The sequence below is a fragment of the Pyrus communis genome, chromosome 5 (genome assembly GCF_963583255.1).
Source record: "Pyrus communis chromosome 5, drPyrComm1.1, whole genome shotgun sequence".
NCBI classification, from domain to species: domain Eukaryota; kingdom Viridiplantae; phylum Streptophyta; class Magnoliopsida; order Rosales; family Rosaceae; genus Pyrus; species Pyrus communis.
The window spans coordinates 7,489,178-7,509,828 of record NC_084807.1 but is presented as its reverse complement, the minus strand read 5'-3'; the positions used below and the strand labels follow the sequence as shown (position 1 = coordinate 7,509,828).

Below are 20,651 nucleotides of genomic sequence, written 5' to 3'. Positions count from 1 at the left end.
TTTTATTTTTTTTTATTTTTTATGTTGGGAATTTGGTTCATTAATTTGACGTGATTCGTATCCACGAAATTTGAAGTGGTTCGCATCTACTAAATTGAGATGTTATGAATCCATCATATTTTAACGTTGTCAAACTTGTCTACGCACTCTTTTGTTTTGGACCGCATGAATTTGATATGCCTCCGCCATGTTATTTCCTCATTGGCCCGATTTTAATTTATGAGACCCAAAAGTATAAAAGCCCATGTCAATTTAAATAGGATAGCCGTGGCTTCTGTTTCCTCTCCACGTTGACACCAATCCAATTATGAAAGAAGGCATCGTTTTCTTCTATTTCTTCACTGTAACTTTCTTTCTCTTTTTCTTGAATTCTGTTTCCAGCTCGTGAGAGTGAGAATAACTCACAGGTTCTTCCTTCAATTTTAAAGGTCCAAGTTTTGGGGAATTCTAGTGTTAAAGGTCCAAGTTTTTTTTTAATAGAAACAGAGCGAGAAGCGAGGAAAAAAAAAAAAATTTCAGTTTGTTCACTGAGGTATTTCGTCAAACACTTAGTAAGCTTGTTGTTTTCAGCCAAACCATATTACACACAAATAGAGTTTTTAAACATATTTCTTCTATTAATGTTTGAACTACATATTAAAGATCTTGATAAAACATATTTTGCACATATATACGAAGTATATAAAGCGGTAAAAAATGTATATGAGACACAATATTTAAGACATTCATCAAATTTTGCCTACGTTCTCGAACCAGCAGTATTGGTTTCTCATTATTCGAAATAAAATTTACAATGTAAGAAACAAAGGAAATTGGGAGCATTTTGCTCTTTGCTGTAATCGTATATTTTCTGGATGTTTGGCCATATGTAATTTTTCCTTCTTTTCCGATATCTCAATCCCATTTTTTGGCTTTATCCACATTTGTATGTTTTCTGGATGCTTAGCCTATCCTCTTCTCACACTTTTTTTTTTTCCTTCTTCGTCTTCTTCTTATTGTCTCTATTAAAATATCAATATAAAATGTTGACGTGCCTTTATCGTAATGTTCAAGTAGGAGAGGATGGAAGGAAAGAGAGATTAGTAGGGTAGAAAATCCTTCTCCCTCCATTTTTGTGCTCTCCGAAATTTCCTCTCATTTCCCCCTCCTTTTCTTCTTTCATTTTTCATTTTAGCGTTGAAAAAGGTCCACTTGGTGTGCTGTTACTTTTGTTGATCATTCATTATTTTATTTTATGAGAAATTCTTTGAGATAACCAAATTTATTTTCAATGACTTCATTACTCAATAAATACTTACCCCGATTTCAAAACGAACATTACTCTTTTAATAAACAATTGTCACGTTATGAGTTTGTGAGATAAGAGAATCTCTTCCCATTCGGTTGATAAGAACAGTGGAAATAAAGGATATGGCCATACATGACATCCAAACTGTTGAAAGACAATTCCAAATTTTTTAATGTCTTGTACTGATTATATTTTTGTAATTAGGATAAATAAGAGCTTTGATAAATTAATCAATGCACTGAATATAGTTGAAAAGTCCTCTGTCCTAAACTCTACATATTGATGGATGTCTAAGATGGAGTTCACTACAAGAAAATAAGTTTGGCCGTTGCCCGTTGCCCGTTGCCCCTTTGCGCATACACTTCTTTGGCAACGATGGTTTGTGGGTTGGATAGTTTTTCTTCACAACCTCCAAACTTAATGAAAAGCATCTCAACTTCAAAAGAGAGAGTTTTGAGATCAGTAACAAGCATTTGGAAATGGTGCTTGGGGAGAATTTGGTCTCAGGTGGATCAGAGATTCTGTTTTAGTTGAATTTGGTTTCAGGTGAGCCAGAAATTTTATTTAGAATGAAATTTTTTTTTTTTTTTTTTTTTTTTTTTTTTTTTTAGCATTTTGGGAAATTTAAGAATTAACGGAATTTGATCCATTAATTTGACGTGGTTCGTATTCACAAAATTTGAAGTGGTTCGCATGCACTAAATTGAGATGTTACAAATTTATCATATTTTGACCCTGTCAAACTTGTCTACACTCTCTTTTGAAGTGCATGCCTTAATGAGGTCTGGCTCTATAATTGAACTTGTAACCATGCCTTTCCCTATGACGGACTTGTGCTATGTAGGGATTCATTTATCTTTTTTTCCAATTGTAGAATATTAGTGACAAGTTGCTTCTTCTATGAGAGATCCAAGCAGAATGGTTAGGGAAATCAGCAGTTACTGTATATGGCACTGTAAGATATTAACTCCTACATCTAAATTAAAAAGCATGAAAATTTCACACTTCTGAGATAAAAATGTTCTGTGATAACAATGCTGCTGCGTTTATCTTGAAGAACAACAAAAGGACTTCAGCCTCGAGATTGATGGATGTGAAATTTCTCAAAATTAGAGAAATTGTTAAAAAGGAGAAAACTGATATACAATATTTGTCCACTGGTGTAATGATTGCAAATCCTCTTACCAAGGCTTTGCCAAATAATGTGTTTAAAGGGCATGTTACTCAGATGAAAGTTTTGGAATCTTTTGACAAGTGGAAGTAAACTATTTAGAAGCTTGAAGACAGTTGCTGTTATTTTGTCAATGAGCAGCATTGTTGAGGATGCAGATCTTCAAAGCTAGGTAGTTTAGTTGGCTTAGTTATGCCTATCTAGTTATTTTTGCTAGTTTATTTCATTTTTGGTTTTCAATAAGTGTTTAATTTTTTCAGTTATGTAATTAATTGTTCCAGAAGACAAGTCTATTTAATAATTGTTGAGTTTGCTAGAAAATTGTTTTTGGGATTTTGCTGATGCATTCTTTAAAACTGTTGTTGCACTATTGAGTTTGATAAACATGTTCTGATAGTTAGTAGCTAATATCAGTGGGAGTAATGTTTTGGTATTACTTCAATGTTAATTCACATAAATTGAAATGCAGATCAGATATGTAGTGATTGTTGGATTGATTCTGCGTTGTACATATTAGATTTTTGAATTCCATATTTTGAAATGTATGCTAGTGTGTGATGATGAGCTTGTTGATTTTTAGACTCGGTGATCACTTCTGTAAATCTTAAAAGATTGGTTTTTCATGTTCATACTCAAGTGGGAGAATGTAAGATTATGAGTATGAATTATGAAAGGAACTAGTTATTGTGTTTAAGATTGATACGAAAAGTCTTAGTCAAAAGCTATAACTTATTTGGTTTCCTTGTGGAATAAGTATTTTGAGATTCTGAGTAATCCTTTTGGGATTAAAACTCAGAAATGGAACTCATTTGAGATTGGTGTATTGAGTATCAATTGTGGGGTTCGAATCCTAAGTCTATTCTGATAGAGAATGGCATAAGGAATACTATATAAGGCTTATGTCACTGCTCTTGCAAAGCTTACTGTTTATAGCATTCCAAAGTCCTATTATTTGGAAGAGCCATTGTGTTTTTGCTAAAGAGGAGAAGGCTATAAGCTCGTGAATTCATCATCAGGTTCCGATTCTGTGGGTAAGTATTCAAGTTTTTCTCATGTCTAAGTTCGTGTTTCAATTGATTGGTTGAGTTGTGATTTAATTGGTTGTATCCATGTTCTTTAATTGTTAAGTTGTACAAGCTTAATTGTTAAGTTGATTTAATTGGTTTAATTTGTTGATAAATTTTAGTTTTATTGTTAATTTTATCTTGTACTTAATAGTAATCATGCAAAAAAGGTAGAAATGACAATTCAAATTTAAAGTTTAAGTTGATGTAGAAAGAGGTTATATAAGTTCAAATAAAATTTTCCGTTCTGAATAGCTTATGATCACGAAAACCATTTATGCCAAAAATTAAACTGAGTAACTAAATAGATTTTTAACATTGTTTATTTACTAATATTGAATTGGGTAGCTAAACAGTTTTTTAACACTGTTTATTTATTTACCATTTATCCATCCCATTATACAGTTTGGTCCACCAGCTATGTCACTTTCTCGGGAAAATGTTTCCTCAAGTCTTTTCCAATTGCCAGGTGAGAAAATCACAGTGAAACAGAGAGAGGGAGAGAGAGAGAGAGAGAGAGAGAGAGAGAGAGAGAGATGGCAGGAACAGAGGAATTTGTGGAAGCAGATAATGCAGAGGCCATAATCAACAGAATCGAACAAAAATCTCGAAAGATGGAGAGCTTGCTCAAACAGTATCACTCCAAATCCTTTTCCCTTTTTCTACATACAAATTTCTATAGAACCCCTTAATGATTTGATAATTCCCCAAAAACCTTAAATGTTTAATCTGTTTTTCATCTAGGTACAAGACAGTCGAAGCTCTAAAAACTGCTCTTGAAGGCTCGCCTCTCAACACCAAAGACGATCGCTGCAAGGTTTGTCTGTTCTCTTTTCCTAATCTTCTGTTTGGTTGCCGAGAAAATCAGTCGATGGAATAGAAAATTGAATTGTAAGTTTAGAGCTTTTTACTCCTTTTCTTATTGTTTTTCCAGTGGTTTTCTTCGGTACCAATAAGAATTGTCCCCCTCTGTTTAATTATAATCCAATTGTTCTGTTTGGTGTGGAATGAAAAGAATGTGATGAGATTAATTTTTTTTTTTTTCGTGTTTGTTTTTTTTGAGTTTGCAGTCTGCAAATTGGATAATGGTGCATAGAGCTATCATGAAGTAAGTAGTTATACCTTATGAATGCTATCCGATTATGGTTTTGAGTATTTTACATAATCTAGTGAATTGAAATTTGAAATTTATGTAGATAATGAACTGTGTTTTGGTAGAAGGTGGTTTTGTATAGATTTGTTCTCTGAATATACCACGGATCTCATTAACGGTTGGTAATAGTTGCATGATTCAATGTGCTTAAAACTGTTGGAAGTTCTTTAACCAAATATAGAGTAGACGTGAGCATACTCGAGTATTTTCAGTTAAACCGGTCAAGAATTTTCCCAAATGGAGAGCCAAATTATCTTGAGCTATAGAAATGAACTTGAATTTGACTGATTACATAGGTGTGGCTGTTTCTTTGCATGCATTCTGTATCTTTATCTTTTAGATGGTGTTGATTATAGGCAAGTTACCTCGACTTGTGCTTTGTTAGGGTATGAAGAAACAGTGGCCTTCACCATCCATTGTTCAGGCCTTAAGAGAGATTTATTTGAATCAAATATGGCAGTTGAGTATCATATATTCATGAAGGAAACCAGTTTGTATGATTAGTGAATGGGATTTGGGGAATAAAAAGAACAAGGTCCCCTTGTAAGTCCAGCATCGCAACTCCAGCATTGCATCCTTCCAAGGCCTAATCCCTATGGTCTTTCCATACACTTAACACACTATGTTGAGATTAGCATCTAGTGTGAAACAAATAGTTGCATTCTTGGGCAATCAAAGTATTGGCTCCACGAATGTGTAGAAAGTAATTTATCAAAAATAAGCTTCAATGTAGAAACAGGGATGTATTTTATGTGGTGTAGTTCATTATGAATATCACTATATACGAAACATTTGTATGTTTCTTCTTATTTCGTTTCTTTTCCATGATGTCAAATTATCATCATTAGAGCGTTTGTTGTATGTACAGCTTTGGTGCAGTGTCATATAAACAAGTTTCTACCCCAAAGATTTAGAAAATATTAGGTATGCATATTTTTTCTTCTAAGTTTGTGATTTCGATTTCTCGATGTTTTTCTCCTTAGTTTTCTTTATTATTCTTCCTTTTCCTATGAGAAAAGTTCTCCTGCCCTTCCTTTCCCCATCTTTGGTATATGCTGTTCGTTAGGACATTTTACAATTTGGGGGTTTCTCTCATTGAAGGTACTTGTATAGAGGATTGTCTACTGGAGACCGGCCCACATGCGACCAGAGCCTCCGGATTCATGAAAAACTGACAGAAAGAGCTGCTTCGGGATGCATATTGCGATACCTTGCAGACATTGTGCATACAGTTTGATGTAAAGACAATGTGGATATCCACACCTCATTTCGGTGATTGTTGAAACTTTACCGAAAATTCTACTCCAGATCTTTTGTATGTTGGTTAATTTCTCTGCTTCATATAGTTTTGTGACATAATTTCAAATCCTCAATGCATTTGTCCTTGTAGGCATACTTGATTCCTGAGGACCTCTGGTACTATTTCTAGCGTCTCACTTTTTTACTTCCCGTTAACATTTTCCTTTGGTTTTGTTTATGTTTTGTGACATGAATCATAACCTTTAATGTGAGTGAAATTTCAACCAGTCCACTTAGAAAAAGAAACGTAATTCCTCTTTGTTCTGTTTTTAATGTAGAGAAAATAAGGTGAAGTTAAGTTTTGATCAACTCTCTTTTAGGTTGGCCTCTTGGTCTAGTGGTGTATATATCTTATCAGTGTTGAAAGATGTCACAAGTTTGAATCTCCTCTCTATTAATTTTTTTTCTTCTTATTTTTAAAACATTAAGGAGCAAGAAAACCCCTCCACAGCCTACTCCATCAGACTTTGTTATTTTGTCTAGGGAAGATTTCATAAAGTCCTAATTGAAAAGCTACCACCTTTTAACAAGATAAATTTTCTATAAGTATCGTAGTGTGATTTGCGAGCGATAGCTTCTTATATATCCTAATTCACTGTGTAAATTTCACAATTCAGTCACACTGACAGATCTTTTTTTTGTAATTTGTAGTAACCAACTGGAAGCCCCTGAAAAGATAAATCTTAAAAAAAAAAAATGATTTTTTTTTTTTTTTTTAAACCACTGAAACAAGTGACGAGCCAAGAACAATGGAGCAGAAAATTAAGTCATGAGAAAGAGAGCAAGGGATTCATTTTTGTTGTATATAGGCTAAACTTAGCAGGATGTAGCTAGATACAAATTGAGACTGATGAATGTGGGCAATTTTTTAAATCGTATATAGTTGGGACTTGGAAGTCTGCCCTTTTGGTTGTCCGTAGCTCTTAATGTGAAGTCGGTCGAGTGTAGACACAAACTGGAAGACTGGTCAATGTGAGCAATTTTTGAAATTGCCTATAGGTCTTTTTGGTTGTACATAGTTCCTACTATAGAGTCAATACAAATCTGCCCTGTACATATTCAACTGTTTAGTAATGAACAAAACTATTCCAAATATTTCCAGCTATTCATTTATAATCTTAAAACGATTTAAAAACCTGCAGCAAAACGCAGATATTCTTACTAGTGTACAACAAAGTGCTAATTAAATGAGACGGGCCTGCTCAATCTAATATTGGCCTAACTGGCCCATGAAGCCATGTAAGGCCCAAAAGCTTTTTGGTGTAGGAAGGAGAAAATAATCGATAGAGTTTGAGACTTGCTTTAGCAGACGGGTATGGGTTTTCGAAACGGGTAATTCCAGCCCGGTAAATTGCATATCATTTTTTTTTTTGGTGATTTTGTTGTTAATTGATGATTTGTGATGTAGATGGAGCTGGAGCTGGAGCTGGAAGAGGATGACTTTGATGAGCATGATGGCTAGGATGAGGAAGAAGATGGAGAAGAAGAGGGGGAAGAGGAAAATCTTGTGATGCTTAATTAGAATGAAGACATGGAACTAAATAATGTGAATATAGGAGATAATATGCATGGCAGTTGGAAGGTTGGTGACGAAATTTGATATTAGGTTACAGAAGTCATTGAATAATATAATAGTCTGGAGTGTGGCTATAGAAATTGAATACTAGTGCCATTGTCATCTATGCTCGAGGCTAATTTTCAGTATCTATTTAATTTAGTTATTATGAAAGCACAATGGAGTTATATATGCATATGCAATTCTTCAGTTTGAGAAAAAAGAAGGAACTAAATCTATACAAAGATATATGCTGACATATGATGTTAATTTTGTTCTTCGTTTATTCCGTCGCAGAGACATTTTAAAGAATCTGAATCGGCACAAGGACGAAGATCTTCTTAAAAGTCAAGCAGTGAAGAACCAAAGGGTGTGTTTTTCAAAATAATGGCCCTTGTAATATCCTTGAAATAGGTTTTATTTTTCAATATGACATTATTCCTACTTGTTTAAAGCTTCTTTTGAAACCACACTTTAAAGTTGAAAAAAATGATTTATACAGTGAATTATTGTCCGATCGATGTTTATTCTTACCCATATTCTATGTTTATTTTTTAATTTTTCTGAAGTCTCTCTGGCACAAAGTTCTTGAGTTCAGATTCTCGCTTCAGAAATCATTTCCATGCCGGTTACTTGGTCTAACTAAGACCTGTCACGCTGTATCTTGTAGAATGGCTACTTTCAGAAACAAATCGATAGAGGAATGGCAGAGGAAGACAGAGGTGACCACAGGTGCTACTGCTATAAAAGCAAACTGCATGCTTTTGATCAGGTCTGGCTCTATAATCGAACTTGTAACCATGCCTTTCCCTATGACAGACTTGTGCCATGCTATGACAGATATTCACCAAGAATTCATTTTTCTTTTTCCAATTGCAGAATATTAGTGAACAAGTTGCTTCTTATATGAGAGATCCAAGCAAAATGGTTAGGCAGGTCAGATGAGGAAATCAGCAGTTGTGTATTTGGCACTGTAAGATTTTGACTCTTACATCTAAATTCAAAAGAATGAAAATTTCACAGTTCCCAAGGTCTGACGTGCATGCTCAGATACAGTTCATATTTTTAACATCAAGATGGGTTTTTCTTAAGTTTTGTACGTTCAGCAATTTAAACATGATTTATGGATATGCAGGTTCCTGAGGGGGACAACACTACAAAGGGAGAGGTACTGATTGCATATACTTGTGGTTAACTATAATCCTATACTAATCTTAGGACCCATCTGTAAATTCATTGGATTAAATGTCCCATGGAATTTTCAATTTTCCCATGTGCTATTTTAACTCCCAAATGAGGTACAAATTCATTGTTTGGGATGGATGCAGTTTATAATTAGTTTTAACTCCCAAATGAGGTACAAATTCATTATTTGGGATGGATGCAGTTTATAATTAGTTTGATACTAGGTTTGAACACATTTTGGGTTGTTTGTGGTGTTTGCTTCATTTTTTTAAGGGCCCAAATGTGACTGGATGAATTTGTTCCTTTTATTGCTATAAGAAAAGACCATGCAACGTGTGTGCAAGGGCTGTGAGAGTTTCATTACGCGCCATTAGCTTTATTTAAAATTTTGATTTGTTTGCCACTTGGATGTGCAGCCAGTGAGGTCTGCTTTAATTATCTCTTTGATGTGTTATAAAATTTATATTTCTATTGCACAAATTGAGTAATTTTATTCCTTCAGTCTGATAGGAGACACAATTTGATGCTGGTGCACAAGTTTATGCTGACCCCGAACTTTTGGATAACTTTGAGTTTTACCAGCAATTACCGAAATAATTTTTTGAGATAATTGACCCAGCATCTTCTGGTAAAACAATTAGGACATCTCATACTTCATCTACATGAATAATTGCATTTGAATGTGATATACTATATGGTCGACCCAATCCATAAGATTTCTTGTAGTTCAATACACATGCACTCAGATTGCATTTAAAAATTGTGGCTTTTGAAATTGTTAATGATTGTATCCTCCCAACCTGATATCCTAGTTAGTTTGCTGCTTTGGATGTGCTTGGATGTTAGAGTGGATGAACATGATTTTCAATAGTGGGCTTGGAACCTAATCGATCCTGAACGTCTATTGATTATTGATTATGATTTTGCGCTATTTGATTATTCGCAGAGACAAGCCTTTTATTCTTTGAAAAAGTTGCATGCTATGAAGAGGAAGATTGTTGACAGAAGAGCCTCTGAAGAGTCGCAAGATAAGGTATCAATAGATTCTTCGGTTCCCTATGTGAAACTGCTGTGACTTTGTTTTGGAATATCTTGGAGCATCTGTTGAGCAAACTAGGTCAGACTGTTGAATGCTTATTGCGTTGTGCTTTTGCAGGCACAATGTTCATGTGAAGATAGTAAATTTCATGGCTTCAGAGACTCTGGCCGTTCCTCCTTTACTTCTTGACCTCAATAATTTGTTCAGGTTGAAGAAATAGAAACCAGCTTCTGTAGTGTAGTAGCGATGCAAGGCTGAACCAGCTGTAAAGTCCTTGGGATCTCAGGCTAAGAAATTGCCTGTTAATTGTTTATATATATATATATATATATATATATTTCTATCTAATATCTGTTGTGTTCATATTTATGCAATTTACACAATTTCAATGGGGAGCCGAGTCTTTAAGAATGATTTTGTTGTAAATGACAACTAAGATTTGTAACTTTGTCATTTATAAGCGGATAGGATGTTTTGTTTTCCCCGGTGCCGAAATATTTATTCTCAACACAGCCACCCCCAAAAAGAATTATTGCCCGTTATTGCTAAAGATACCTATGACTTTGAGAAGCATTTTTTTGTTTTACTTATTTACTGCTACGCTACTAATGCTGGATGTATTTTATGCTATATTTGATGGTGTTGAACACATTTGAACTTCGGTATCTAGTTGCAAGGGGCTTTTATATCTCAAGCAGTTAAGAGTGCTTAGCTCTAAACCTGAAGTTTTGAAGGTAGAAAACATCTTGAGAGTAAGGAATGCAAAGATATATCTATATCAAGTCAAATTATAAACTCATGGGGGGCTTGTAGACTGCCGACGCTTCTGTTTCTGGGAGATGGAGGACTGAACTACTACAGCAAGCGTGAAAAAGAAGCCAGCAGCTGTGAGGAGCACCTTCCAGCGTCCGAGACTGCAGTTTTTGCTAGCAGCCCTCGTCTTTGCATTTGTGTAATCAGGTTCATCCTCTTGCCCTTCTTTGTCTGAAAAACATACAAATAACATAAAACTTATTGGAAACGTTTTTGAAATGAATACGGACACACTTGGAAGTGTTTGGATGGAGTATAATTCAATACAACACAACAACACAACATACTTGTGTCTTCTTCATCAGAGTCCATGGCGAGGATAGCAATGGCGTCAGTATCTTCTCTTGTCCTATTGCCAAGGAAGTATATTCCCGGTTTGCCCTTCCACGTATCCAAATCTCCACCGATAACGAGTGGATAATTAGGATCTGATTTGGTGTTGTGTTGGGTACTCATCTTGTCTTGGTGCTCTTGCACAAGCTCGACACCAAACTCCTTGAGCTGAAACTGACTAGGACTCATGTGTACTGCAACAAGCACTTCATCGCCACATTGTAATATTGTTTCATTATCCATCTTCCAATGGCTCAACCATATCATATGTTCTCCCTCTCCTGGAATTCCATAGAACTCTGGGCCATAGATCCACTTCAGACCCTTACTCTTGTTACTCACTTTAGTCATTATTGGATTAAAAGAATTATTATAATTCTGCTCCTTTGCATAGGTAGCAAAGATGTTCAAGCCTCGAATTCTGTGATTAGCAAGTAGTAAAGGGACAATAAAAGATATCGAAGACTTGGTACTTTTGTAGCTAAACTGGCCTGGAACCTCATTCCCAACAAAAAACGTGCTGAATATACCATTTTCATACAGTCCCTATGTAATTGCCATAATCATCACAACATTACTCAGTTATTTCTTTCCCATGATATATTAATGACTTATGAGAGAGAGAGAGAGAGAGAGAGAGAGAGAGAGAGATAGAGAGAGAGAGAAACGCACCTGGACAGGACTCCATTTACCCTCTTTTGAACCACCGCATCCGAACAGTGTGTTCATTCTAATGGCTGGCAAGGATCCCAAGTTGCACACGCCCAAAAGTTTGATCATTTCCACATATAACTTGTAATCGTACTGCCACTCAACTAGATTCCAGTTGTCGCCCACGCTGAACATTGTAGACTGTTGCTCAGGGGAATGAAAAGTCATTTTTTTTAATGATACGCATCCGGCTATACTTATCCTTTGGTGTACTTTCGGCAACCCCACAAGCGATTTGAGCCTCTTACAATCCCGGAAAGATAGATGATCGAGCCTTCTCAAACCTTTGATGAAATCTGGCAGACTGCAAATTGGATTCTCACCTAACTTTAGTGTTCGCAACAAGGATAGACTACTTAAATCCCTACAAAAGGCATCATCAGAAAGATTGCACCCCACCATACATAACTTTACTAAGGAGCATGGAAAAGAACTCAAGATACTTGAACTTCTTTCTGGCCATAATTCTCTTATTGGAATTCCATCCATTTTAAGAACTTTAAGCGACTCCATCTTCTTCTTCATCTCCACTGGAAACTCATCAAGATTTGAGCAGCCAGATAAAATGAGTGTTTCAAGTGATTTAAGAAAACACATGTTCTTCGGAAGCATCCTAAGATTCTTGCAATCCTTCATATTCAAGTACACGAGTCTCTCTAGGTTTCCAATGGATTCATGAACATCAATCAGGCTGGTGCAATCCACAAGAATCAATTCCTCTAGATTGGGGCAAGGTGAGAAGTCCATGGTTTCACTAAGGCCATGAGAATGGCTGACATCAAGGGTCTTCAACGATGGAAGAAACTGGAAAGAAATAAAAATAAGCAAACAAACAAAAATAACTAGGAGTTGATTCCAACATATAAAATTAATTAAAGAATTTAAACCTAAAGAAAGAAGGAACACAAAATTGAAAAGCGTTGAGTAACATACGTTTGCTCTTTTGCAGAGTTGTCTCAAGTTGCTATATTGCATTTCAAGAACTACCAATTTCTCCAAAGAAAAATCAACAGGATAGCACAACCATCTTAACCTTGTTGGAAGTTCTGCATAGCATCCGTCCAGTTGTACATGTCTAAGACAGAGCAATTTCAGTTTGTGCATCCTTGCAAATGAATTGGTTTCCAAGACATTCTTGTTTGATTTTATGGGACTGTTTGTAAGCAGTTCACGTATGTCCAGCATAAGACCTTCAATTGCTTGCGTACCCTATACAAGAAATCAGAAAAACAATTGGTTAATTAGCACAAGAGAAAAAGAAACACACACATACAATGAACATTTCTTACATTCTTTTCTCTCAATACTTCGAAAGAATCCTTAGAGTGCCACAATCTACTACGATTCCCAGGTTCATATGATTCTCGGCGAACAATTTCTCGTCCCATGTCACGAATCACATCATGCATATACAACTTGTCCATAAAAATTGTCACCAAACACCTATCTCTGAGATTTTGAATGCCACAGATTGTCTTGAAATCACATCCATCTAGTATTCTGACAATGTAATCTTCATCCTTTCCAATAAAGAAACAAGCAATATGGAGGAATAATTTCTGGTCATGGTCATCTTGTAAAGAGTCGTAGCTTATTCTTAATTTATTCATGATTTCACCATTTGGAATAACTTCTAGCTTCTCCAATGTACTTTTCCATACACGCTTAGGTTCCCCGAAAAGAGAAGAACCCAAAACTTTGAGAGCTAATGGAAGTCTTCCGCTGTGTTGTGCGACTTCTTCAGAATATTTCTCATAACCTTCAAGGGGATGATCCTGGCCAAAAGCATGCCAGCTTAAGAGCTCCAATGATTCATCGGAACCCAAAGGTCCAACTTCATGCACCGTAATACCTTCATGTGCCTTTATCAACCTTTCACGCCTAGTTGTTATGATTATTTTACTTCCAGGATAAAACTGATCTTTCATCCTCAGGACTGCATCTAATTGGTCCATATGGTCCACATCATCAAGAACAAGAAGAACTCTTCTAAAGCTTATGGCTCTTCCAATCTTAATTATTCCCTCACTAACATTGTGTATTTTCTCCTTTTTCCCATTTAAAATATCATAAAGAATTTGCTTTTGTATTTGAACTAAGCCGTTTGGATGACTTGCAGTTTCTCTGATACTTTCAACATAGCTGCTTCCTTCAAAACTTTCAAAGTTTGAATTGTAAACACATTTTGCAATGGTTGTCTTCCCTATTCCAGGCAGCCCATAAACAAGAAGTATACCAACATCATGCGATGGATCTTGTAACCATAAATTGATGGGTTCGACTCGAGAATGGATGCCAACCAGTTTTGATTCAACGCTCAAGTGCGTGCGACTTAGCTTAGCACTAATCACTCTAACAATATCTTTGATAAACTTTGACTCGTACCTAAGAATTTGCAAATAAAATGAATGATGAATCAAACATGTCGTGCACTCGATATCAATCAATTATACGAAGTTTGATATTCATGGAATTCAAAGGAGAAAATTATACTAAGGTTCGATCAATAATTCTTAACAGCTATTCCATGCAGCTACATGGTACAGTGATGGGTGCATATTTTCATATATTTTTATCATATACTTCCTTTGGATTTTGTATATATGAATGGGTTAAATGCAATAAATTCTATTGTTTTACTTTTAGGCATTCAATATGGGAGTTACGTGAAAAAGAAGTGGAAAATGAGCTTTTCAGGTGTCTAAAGCAATTCTAGTGGAGCAAGAGGCTAATTAATTACACCAAGACATATGCATTACAACAAGAAGATGAAACCAAGCAGTTTTGGAATCAAATAGACATGGGAGTGCTATTCAATAGATTTAAGAAGAGACATAATTATTTGTTTTTATTATTTCCGTTATTTTCTTTTAATTTTATTAGGGTTTTAATTGTTATATTTCTTTCTTGGACTTTCTTTTGCCGTGGGTTTTATAAGGGGGAGAAAGCCACCCAGAAAAAAAAAACACATTTCATATTCCAAAGGGGGGCAGCGGCAAGGAAGGGAAAAGGGAAGAGTTTTCTAGTTTGTTTTTTTTTTCTTTGCTAGAGCTACGATGTAGCCCGATCATGAATGCTTAATTGCCTTGTGGCATTGTTGTTATTGAGTTTTTCTTCCTTATTGAGTATCTTTTGATAATCGTAATGCGCTTAATTTTTATTTAGATGCTTGATCACCATCTAGGTTTAAATTAGGTTGATTTGATGCAAGTTAGAGTAGATGTCATACTTAACTTAGGTTTAGCTTCTTGCAATTGATACCATAAACACCTATTTGTAGATGCCATACAATGAGGGTTTGTGTGATTTTCCAACGATTTCTATAGAGCTTAATATGTTCTTACTTGTTTAAATCCATCTAGATGCCATAGAGGGTTAACATGTAAGGATACTTTTGATGTAACCAGATGTCATGGCCGTCGAATAATTTAGGGAAAATCGATCATCAATATCGGGGAACTACTTGAGCATAACATATTAAGGGAATTAAGTAGGATTGGTTACGGTGAATTCAGATGCCCTAGGTTTTATTTTCTTATATTTTAATCTTATTAATTTATGCATTTTATTTTTAAAGTTGTATTTTATTTCAGTGTAGTTTCAAAGTTTCATATCTTTTCCATTAAAGCTTCTCCACTATGATTTGTTTCAATTTAATTAGTAAGACTTTGAGAATCAATTCGATCTTTGTGGGATGATATCCATGCTTATATGCTATACAATCATTTGATTCGTGTACTTGCGAGCACTAAAATTCGAGACTTAATGGGTTTAATTTTGGTTATCTAATTTACGCAACAAGTTTCTGGCGCCGTTGCCAGGGATCGAATTTGATTCCATTACTTACTTAATTGGATTGTTACATTTTTTTAGTTGGTTTAGCTTTAGTTTTTTTTTTTTTTTTTCAATAAAAAATTATTCTCCTAAGTCTCTTGTTTAGCTTACCCATTATTTTCTATTTTTGTAGAAAAATGGAGCCACCTTACCTTGATGCCAATACAAAATTCAAGTTTGGGGGTGGATTCCATGTACATCTTCGCTTGCGTGTCTCCTTTAAACCCGGGAAGTTTCTTTGTCCAAGAGCTTTATTGATTAATTTTTCTGTACCTTTGTTGTCTATTTTCTTTACTCTTCTCTTCATTTTTTTTTTTTTTAGTCTTCTTCATTTTAGTTGTAGAAAAATAAAATAAATAGAAACATAAAAAATATAAATTTCTGAAAAATCCAAAAATATTTTATTTTTCTTTGGGTCCTGATGTTATTGGTTACTTCCCAATTCAATTATGAGATTCAGTCTTAATTTTTTTCACAACTTTCAAGAAATTTAAGCTTGACATTAGTTCTTGACATTATCTTTGTTTTAACCAATTTTTTTTTTTTTTATGAGCATGACTTGGAAAATATATATGCACATAGCCATGTAAATGAGAAATTAGAGCATGATTTAAGTTTCATATGTAAATCGAGTGAACTTATGTAATCCTTGTGAGCTTTTGAGCCTAAAATAGATTGAACTACTATGCATCAATCTCAATTATTCTTGTGCATATGATCTCATTTTACATGTATCTCTAGAACTTGCTTTATACCTCTTGTTGCATTCATCAATTCACATAACAAACTTGGAAGTGATTTAGGCATTTGTTTCTTTCGTTTGAGCCTTTCTAGCCAACCCTTATAAATATTTTTCCTAGTTAGCCCCGTTGAGCCTTTATGTGAGCCTTTTCTTGTTCTTTAACCTAAATTTTCCCTACCTAGTCTCGTAAAAAAAATAAAAATAAATAATTCATATCCATTTAAAGAGCTTGTAGAATAATTCATTAAGAGGAGAGAGTTCAAAATGTTGGGGGCTAAATATTGCTATGGACAAGGAAAAGAAAAAAGAAAAAAAAAAGTTGCTGATTGCTGTAAAAGAAGAAAACAGAAAAAAAAAAAAAAAAAAAAAAATCGGCTGCTTATTATTAAAAAAAACAAAAAAAGGAGGTGGGGGGGGGGGGGGGGGGATATTTCAAAAAGATCAATCAATGGAAATAAGGTTCATGTTATGTGCTTAGGTTTTGATAAGCTTCATGAGTTTAAGCATTTATCTCTCAAATTCAATTGTAAAGCTCTACAAGCCATTTACACCTTATGTTTTTTTTCCATAACTTTCTTTCATTAGCCTACCATCCTTAACCCCATTAATACAACCGTAATAAAGTCCTTTTGATCCCAGAAGTTACTTGATATTGATGTCGAGTTAGGTAGACATGCAAGCATATGGCGGCATGTTTGTGAGATCATTTCAGTGTAACACATTAATCCACAAATATGAGTGAATGAGTGTATGCCTTGTAAGAAGTTCACGAGTTTGCCTATGATGATTTTAAAAATCATGGAATTGCATTGATATGGCTATTACACACACTACACTCCAAGTCAAATTTGGTTAGCTCTTGGATAATGTCTTGAACTACTATTGCTTATTTCTTGAAAGTTATCTTATGGTTGGTGTTTTCTCTAAGATTAAAATTTGGGAAGTTAGCTATTAATTTGTTTTCGTTGAGTCTTTGTGTTTTCTTTTGTTTTGCTTGAGGACAAGCAAAATCTAAGTTTGGGGGAATTTGATGGGTGCATATTTTTATATATTTTTATCATATACTTCCTTTAGATTTTGTATATATGAATGGGTTAAATGCACTAAATTCTATTGTTTTATTTTTAGGCATTCAATATGGAAGTTACGTGAAAAAGAAGTGGAAAATGAGCTTTTCAGATGTCTAAAGCAATTCCAGTGGAGCAAGAGGCTAATTAATTACACCAAGACATATGCATTACAACAAGAAGATGAAACCAAGCAGTTTTGGAATCAAATAGACATGGGAGTGCTATTCAATAGATTTAAGAAGAGACATAATTATTTGTTTTTATTATTTCCAGTTATTTTCTTTTTATTTAATAAGGACTTAAAGTCCATTAGTGATAGGATTTTAGTAGGGTTTTAATTGTTATATTTCTTTCTTGGACTTTCTTTTGCCGTGGGTTTTATAAGGGGGAGAAAGCCATCCAGAAAAAAAAAAACAATTCATATTCCAAAGGGCGGCAGCGGCAAGGAAGGGAAAAGGGAAGAGTTTTCTAGTTTGTTTTTTTTACTTTGCTAGGGCTACGATGTAACCCGATCATGAATGCTTAATTATCTTGTGGCATTGTTGTTATTGAGTTTTTCTTTCTTATTGAGTATCTTTTGATAATCGTAATGCGCTTAATTTTTATTTAGATGCTTGATCACCATCTAGGTTTAAATTAAGTTGATTTTATTAAGTTAGAGTAGATGTCATACTTAACTTGGGTTTAGCTTCTTGCAATTGATACCATAAACACCTATTTGTAGATGCCATACAATTAAGGTTTGTGTGATTTTTCAATGATTTCCATAGAGCTTAATAGGTTTTTACTTGTTTAAATCCATCCAGATGCCATAGAGGGTTAACATGTAAGGATACTTTTGATGTAACCAGCTGTCATGACCGTCGAATAATTTAGGGAAAATCAATCATCAATATTGGGGAACTACTTGAGCATAACATATTAAGGGAATTAAGTGGGATTGGTTACGGTGAATTCGGATGGCTAGGTTTTATTTTCTTATATTTTAATCTTATTAATTTATGCATTTTATTTTTAAAGTTGTATTTTATTTCAGTTTAATTTCAAAGTTTCATATCTTTTCCATTAAATCTTCTCCACTATGATTTTTTTTCAATTTAATTAGCAAGACTTTGAGAATCAATTCGATCTCTATGGGATGATATTCATGCTTATATGTTATACAATCATTTGATTCGTAGACTTGCGAACACTAAAATTCGAGACTTAATGGGTTTAATTTTGGTTATCTAATTTACGCAACATACAGATCATGACAACTTAATTGACCTTAAATGGGATTATTACTGGAGCAATTTGCCAGAAGTCATATGAACATTTGTGTTGAGTAAATCAATATTTTGTGATTTTATTGGAGAGCTCAACAACAACAAAGAGAAGACAAAAGAAGAAAATGAAAGTTACCCGTCAGCTTGATTTTGTAAGACCATGCCTGCTAGGTCTGCAATCTCTGCAAGTGCTTTCCTCCATCCTTCCACCTTTTCCGGTGACTGATTTTTCTGGCTTCTAGCAAATGCTTTTCCAACACTTCCTGTCTGCTTGCTCACGTGGGACGGATCGACATCGTAGAAGACTGGTAAAACTACATAGTCCGAGGTGGTCTTCTTGCGTTCAAGGATCAGCACAAGCTCATCAAGACACCACCTGGATGACACGTAATCTTTCGAAAACACGACAACAGAAGTTCGTGATAGCTGGATCGCTTTCTGCAGTCCTGGCTTTATATCTTCTCCTCTCTCGAGTTCATCGTCGTCTCGGAACGTGAGAAATCCTGCGTTGTTCAAGGCTGTGTAGAGGTGGTCTGTAAAAGTCTTGCGAGTTTCTTCGCCTCTGAAGCTCAAGAACACGTCGTAGCGATAACGCCGAAAGGTGTTGGAATCAGAGGAGGTTCCTGGAGATGTTCTCACAAGAGCCATTGAAGTGGATCGATGTTCTAACAAAAAAACTGGTGTTTGCTAGGTGCAATGCAAATGTCTGTGAGCAGGGGAAATATGTAATTGGGTCATTCCCACGTACCTCCAGGAAAATATACAAACAACTATAACATGGGTGGTCCCCATCCGTTGACCCAAAAAGCGTTTCTTTAAGACAGTGGCAGAGATGAAAAGAAAAAGAAAATATTACTTCTTGTTTTATGTGTGATTTTATAAATTATAATTATATTGATCGTTGCTTACCTTTTTGTGATAAAGTGCACTTTTAATATTACAAAAATCTTTTGTAATAAAATACAACACACTTTGATCGTTGGTCAATGCACATTTCTTATTCTTGAATTGTTGGAACCATTTCTACCAATCAACCCACCAACTAGTGTTTCCAATATCGCCATCTCGAAGGTTTATATATTCAACTGCAAGATTGATTGTCCTAAAGATAATGTGATTAAAACGTGATAGAACTGCATAATAATGTGGCACTTGTATTGTTCAGTTAGTTTCATGAGGAAAGTTTGGAAAAACTTGAATCTTGGTACATGTATGGTTAAACTTAAGATGGTTGATCGAATTATTGTGCAGTTATAAGTTTGTTGTATAGTAAAGAGATTCGGCAAATTGTGTCTACATACTCGGGTAGAAATACTGGTTTATCATTATGCGAAATATAATTTACAATGCAAGAAACAAGAGTAGTTGGGAGCATTTTGCTCTTTTCCGTTAGTAGACATAATGATGAAGGCAATTTTCTTTTTTTATTTTTTTTATTTTTTTTATTTTTATGCATTTCCCTCTTTTCCTTCCTCTCTTCCCTTCTTTTCTGCTTTTCTTCCTTTCCCTTCTCCTTTTCTCTTTTCTTCAAAATTTCCTGTCATTCCTCCTTCCTTTTCTACGTTTCCCTCCTCCTTTTCTCCTTTTCTCCTTTTCTCCCTCCTTTTTCTCCTTTTCTCCCTTCTTTTCCCCTTTTCTCTTTTCTTCAAAATTTCCTGTCATTCCTCCTTCCTTTTCTACGTTTCCCTCCTACTTTTCTCCCTTCTTTTCCCCTTTTCTCCCTCCTTTTCCTTCCCTCTACCCTCCAGAGTTTCCTTCTCATTTTCCCTTCTCCTTTGACATCATTATATTTGGGTTGAGATGTGACTTGTTATTGATGGAACAACAGTCAAGTCAATGTTGAAAATTTATATTATAATATTTAATTTCAAACTACCCTCCAGAGTTTCCTTCTCATTTTCCCCTCTCCTTTGACATCATTATATTTGGGTTGAGATGAGGACTTGTTATTGATGGACGAACAGTCAAGTCAATGTTGAAAATTTATATTATAATATTTATTAAATATTATAATATTTAATTTCAAAATATTGAATGAAAAAATTAATCTTGTTTAGTCTTAAGTGTTGCATCTGATACAAAGAATTGCATCATATTATTTGTAATTTGGGAAGTGTAGTTTGATG

The 20,651-nt window shown here is 34.7% G+C and overlaps 3 protein-coding genes across 5 annotated transcripts; 2 read left to right on the top strand and 1 right to left on the bottom strand.

The window, feature by feature from the left end:
* The first annotated feature begins 3,998 nt into the window (after positions 1-3,998).
* On the top strand, positions 3,999-5,605 carry LOC137735371 (actin-related protein 2/3 complex subunit 5A-like). The gene is made up of 4 exons (XM_068474796.1): positions 3,999-4,157; positions 4,268-4,340; positions 4,594-4,631; positions 5,545-5,605. The coding sequence occupies exons 1-4, from the start codon at positions 4,060-4,062 to the stop codon at positions 5,588-5,590; spliced, it is 255 nt and encodes an 84-aa protein (XP_068330897.1). The 5' UTR covers positions 3,999-4,059; the 3' UTR covers positions 5,591-5,605.
* Positions 5,606-5,908: 303 nt separating this feature from the next.
* LOC137735370 (uncharacterized) lies at positions 5,909-10,119 on the top strand. Of its 3 annotated transcripts, none has more exons than XM_068474794.1 (8): positions 5,909-6,092; positions 7,384-7,557; positions 7,828-7,900; positions 8,100-8,302; positions 8,410-8,503; positions 8,666-8,698; positions 9,662-9,748; positions 9,872-10,119. In XM_068474794.1, exons 2-5 carry the CDS (start codon positions 7,544-7,546, stop codon positions 8,438-8,440), a joined length of 321 nt encoding a protein of 106 aa, XP_068330895.1. In that variant the 5' UTR covers positions 5,909-6,092; positions 7,384-7,543; the 3' UTR covers positions 8,441-8,503; positions 8,666-8,698; positions 9,662-9,748; positions 9,872-10,119. The 3 variants fall into 3 exon arrangements, with proteins under 3 accessions (XP_068330895.1, XP_068330896.1, XP_068330894.1); XM_068474795.1 differs by having other exon boundaries at positions 5,909-7,288; positions 8,201-8,302; XM_068474793.1 differs by having other exon boundaries at positions 5,909-7,288.
* Positions 10,120-10,291: 172 nt separating this feature from the next.
* Positions 10,292-19,228, bottom strand: LOC137735329 (disease resistance protein RUN1-like). Its single transcript, XM_068474747.1, has 6 exons — positions 18,662-19,228; positions 12,901-13,996; positions 12,545-12,820; positions 11,573-12,415; positions 10,855-11,446; positions 10,292-10,738 (listed from the first exon to the last, which is right to left on the bottom strand). Exons 1-6 carry the CDS (start codon positions 19,171-19,173, stop codon positions 10,551-10,553), a joined length of 3,507 nt encoding a protein of 1,168 aa, XP_068330848.1. The 5' UTR covers positions 19,174-19,228; the 3' UTR covers positions 10,292-10,550.
* Positions 19,229-20,651: the final 1,423 nt, after the last annotated feature.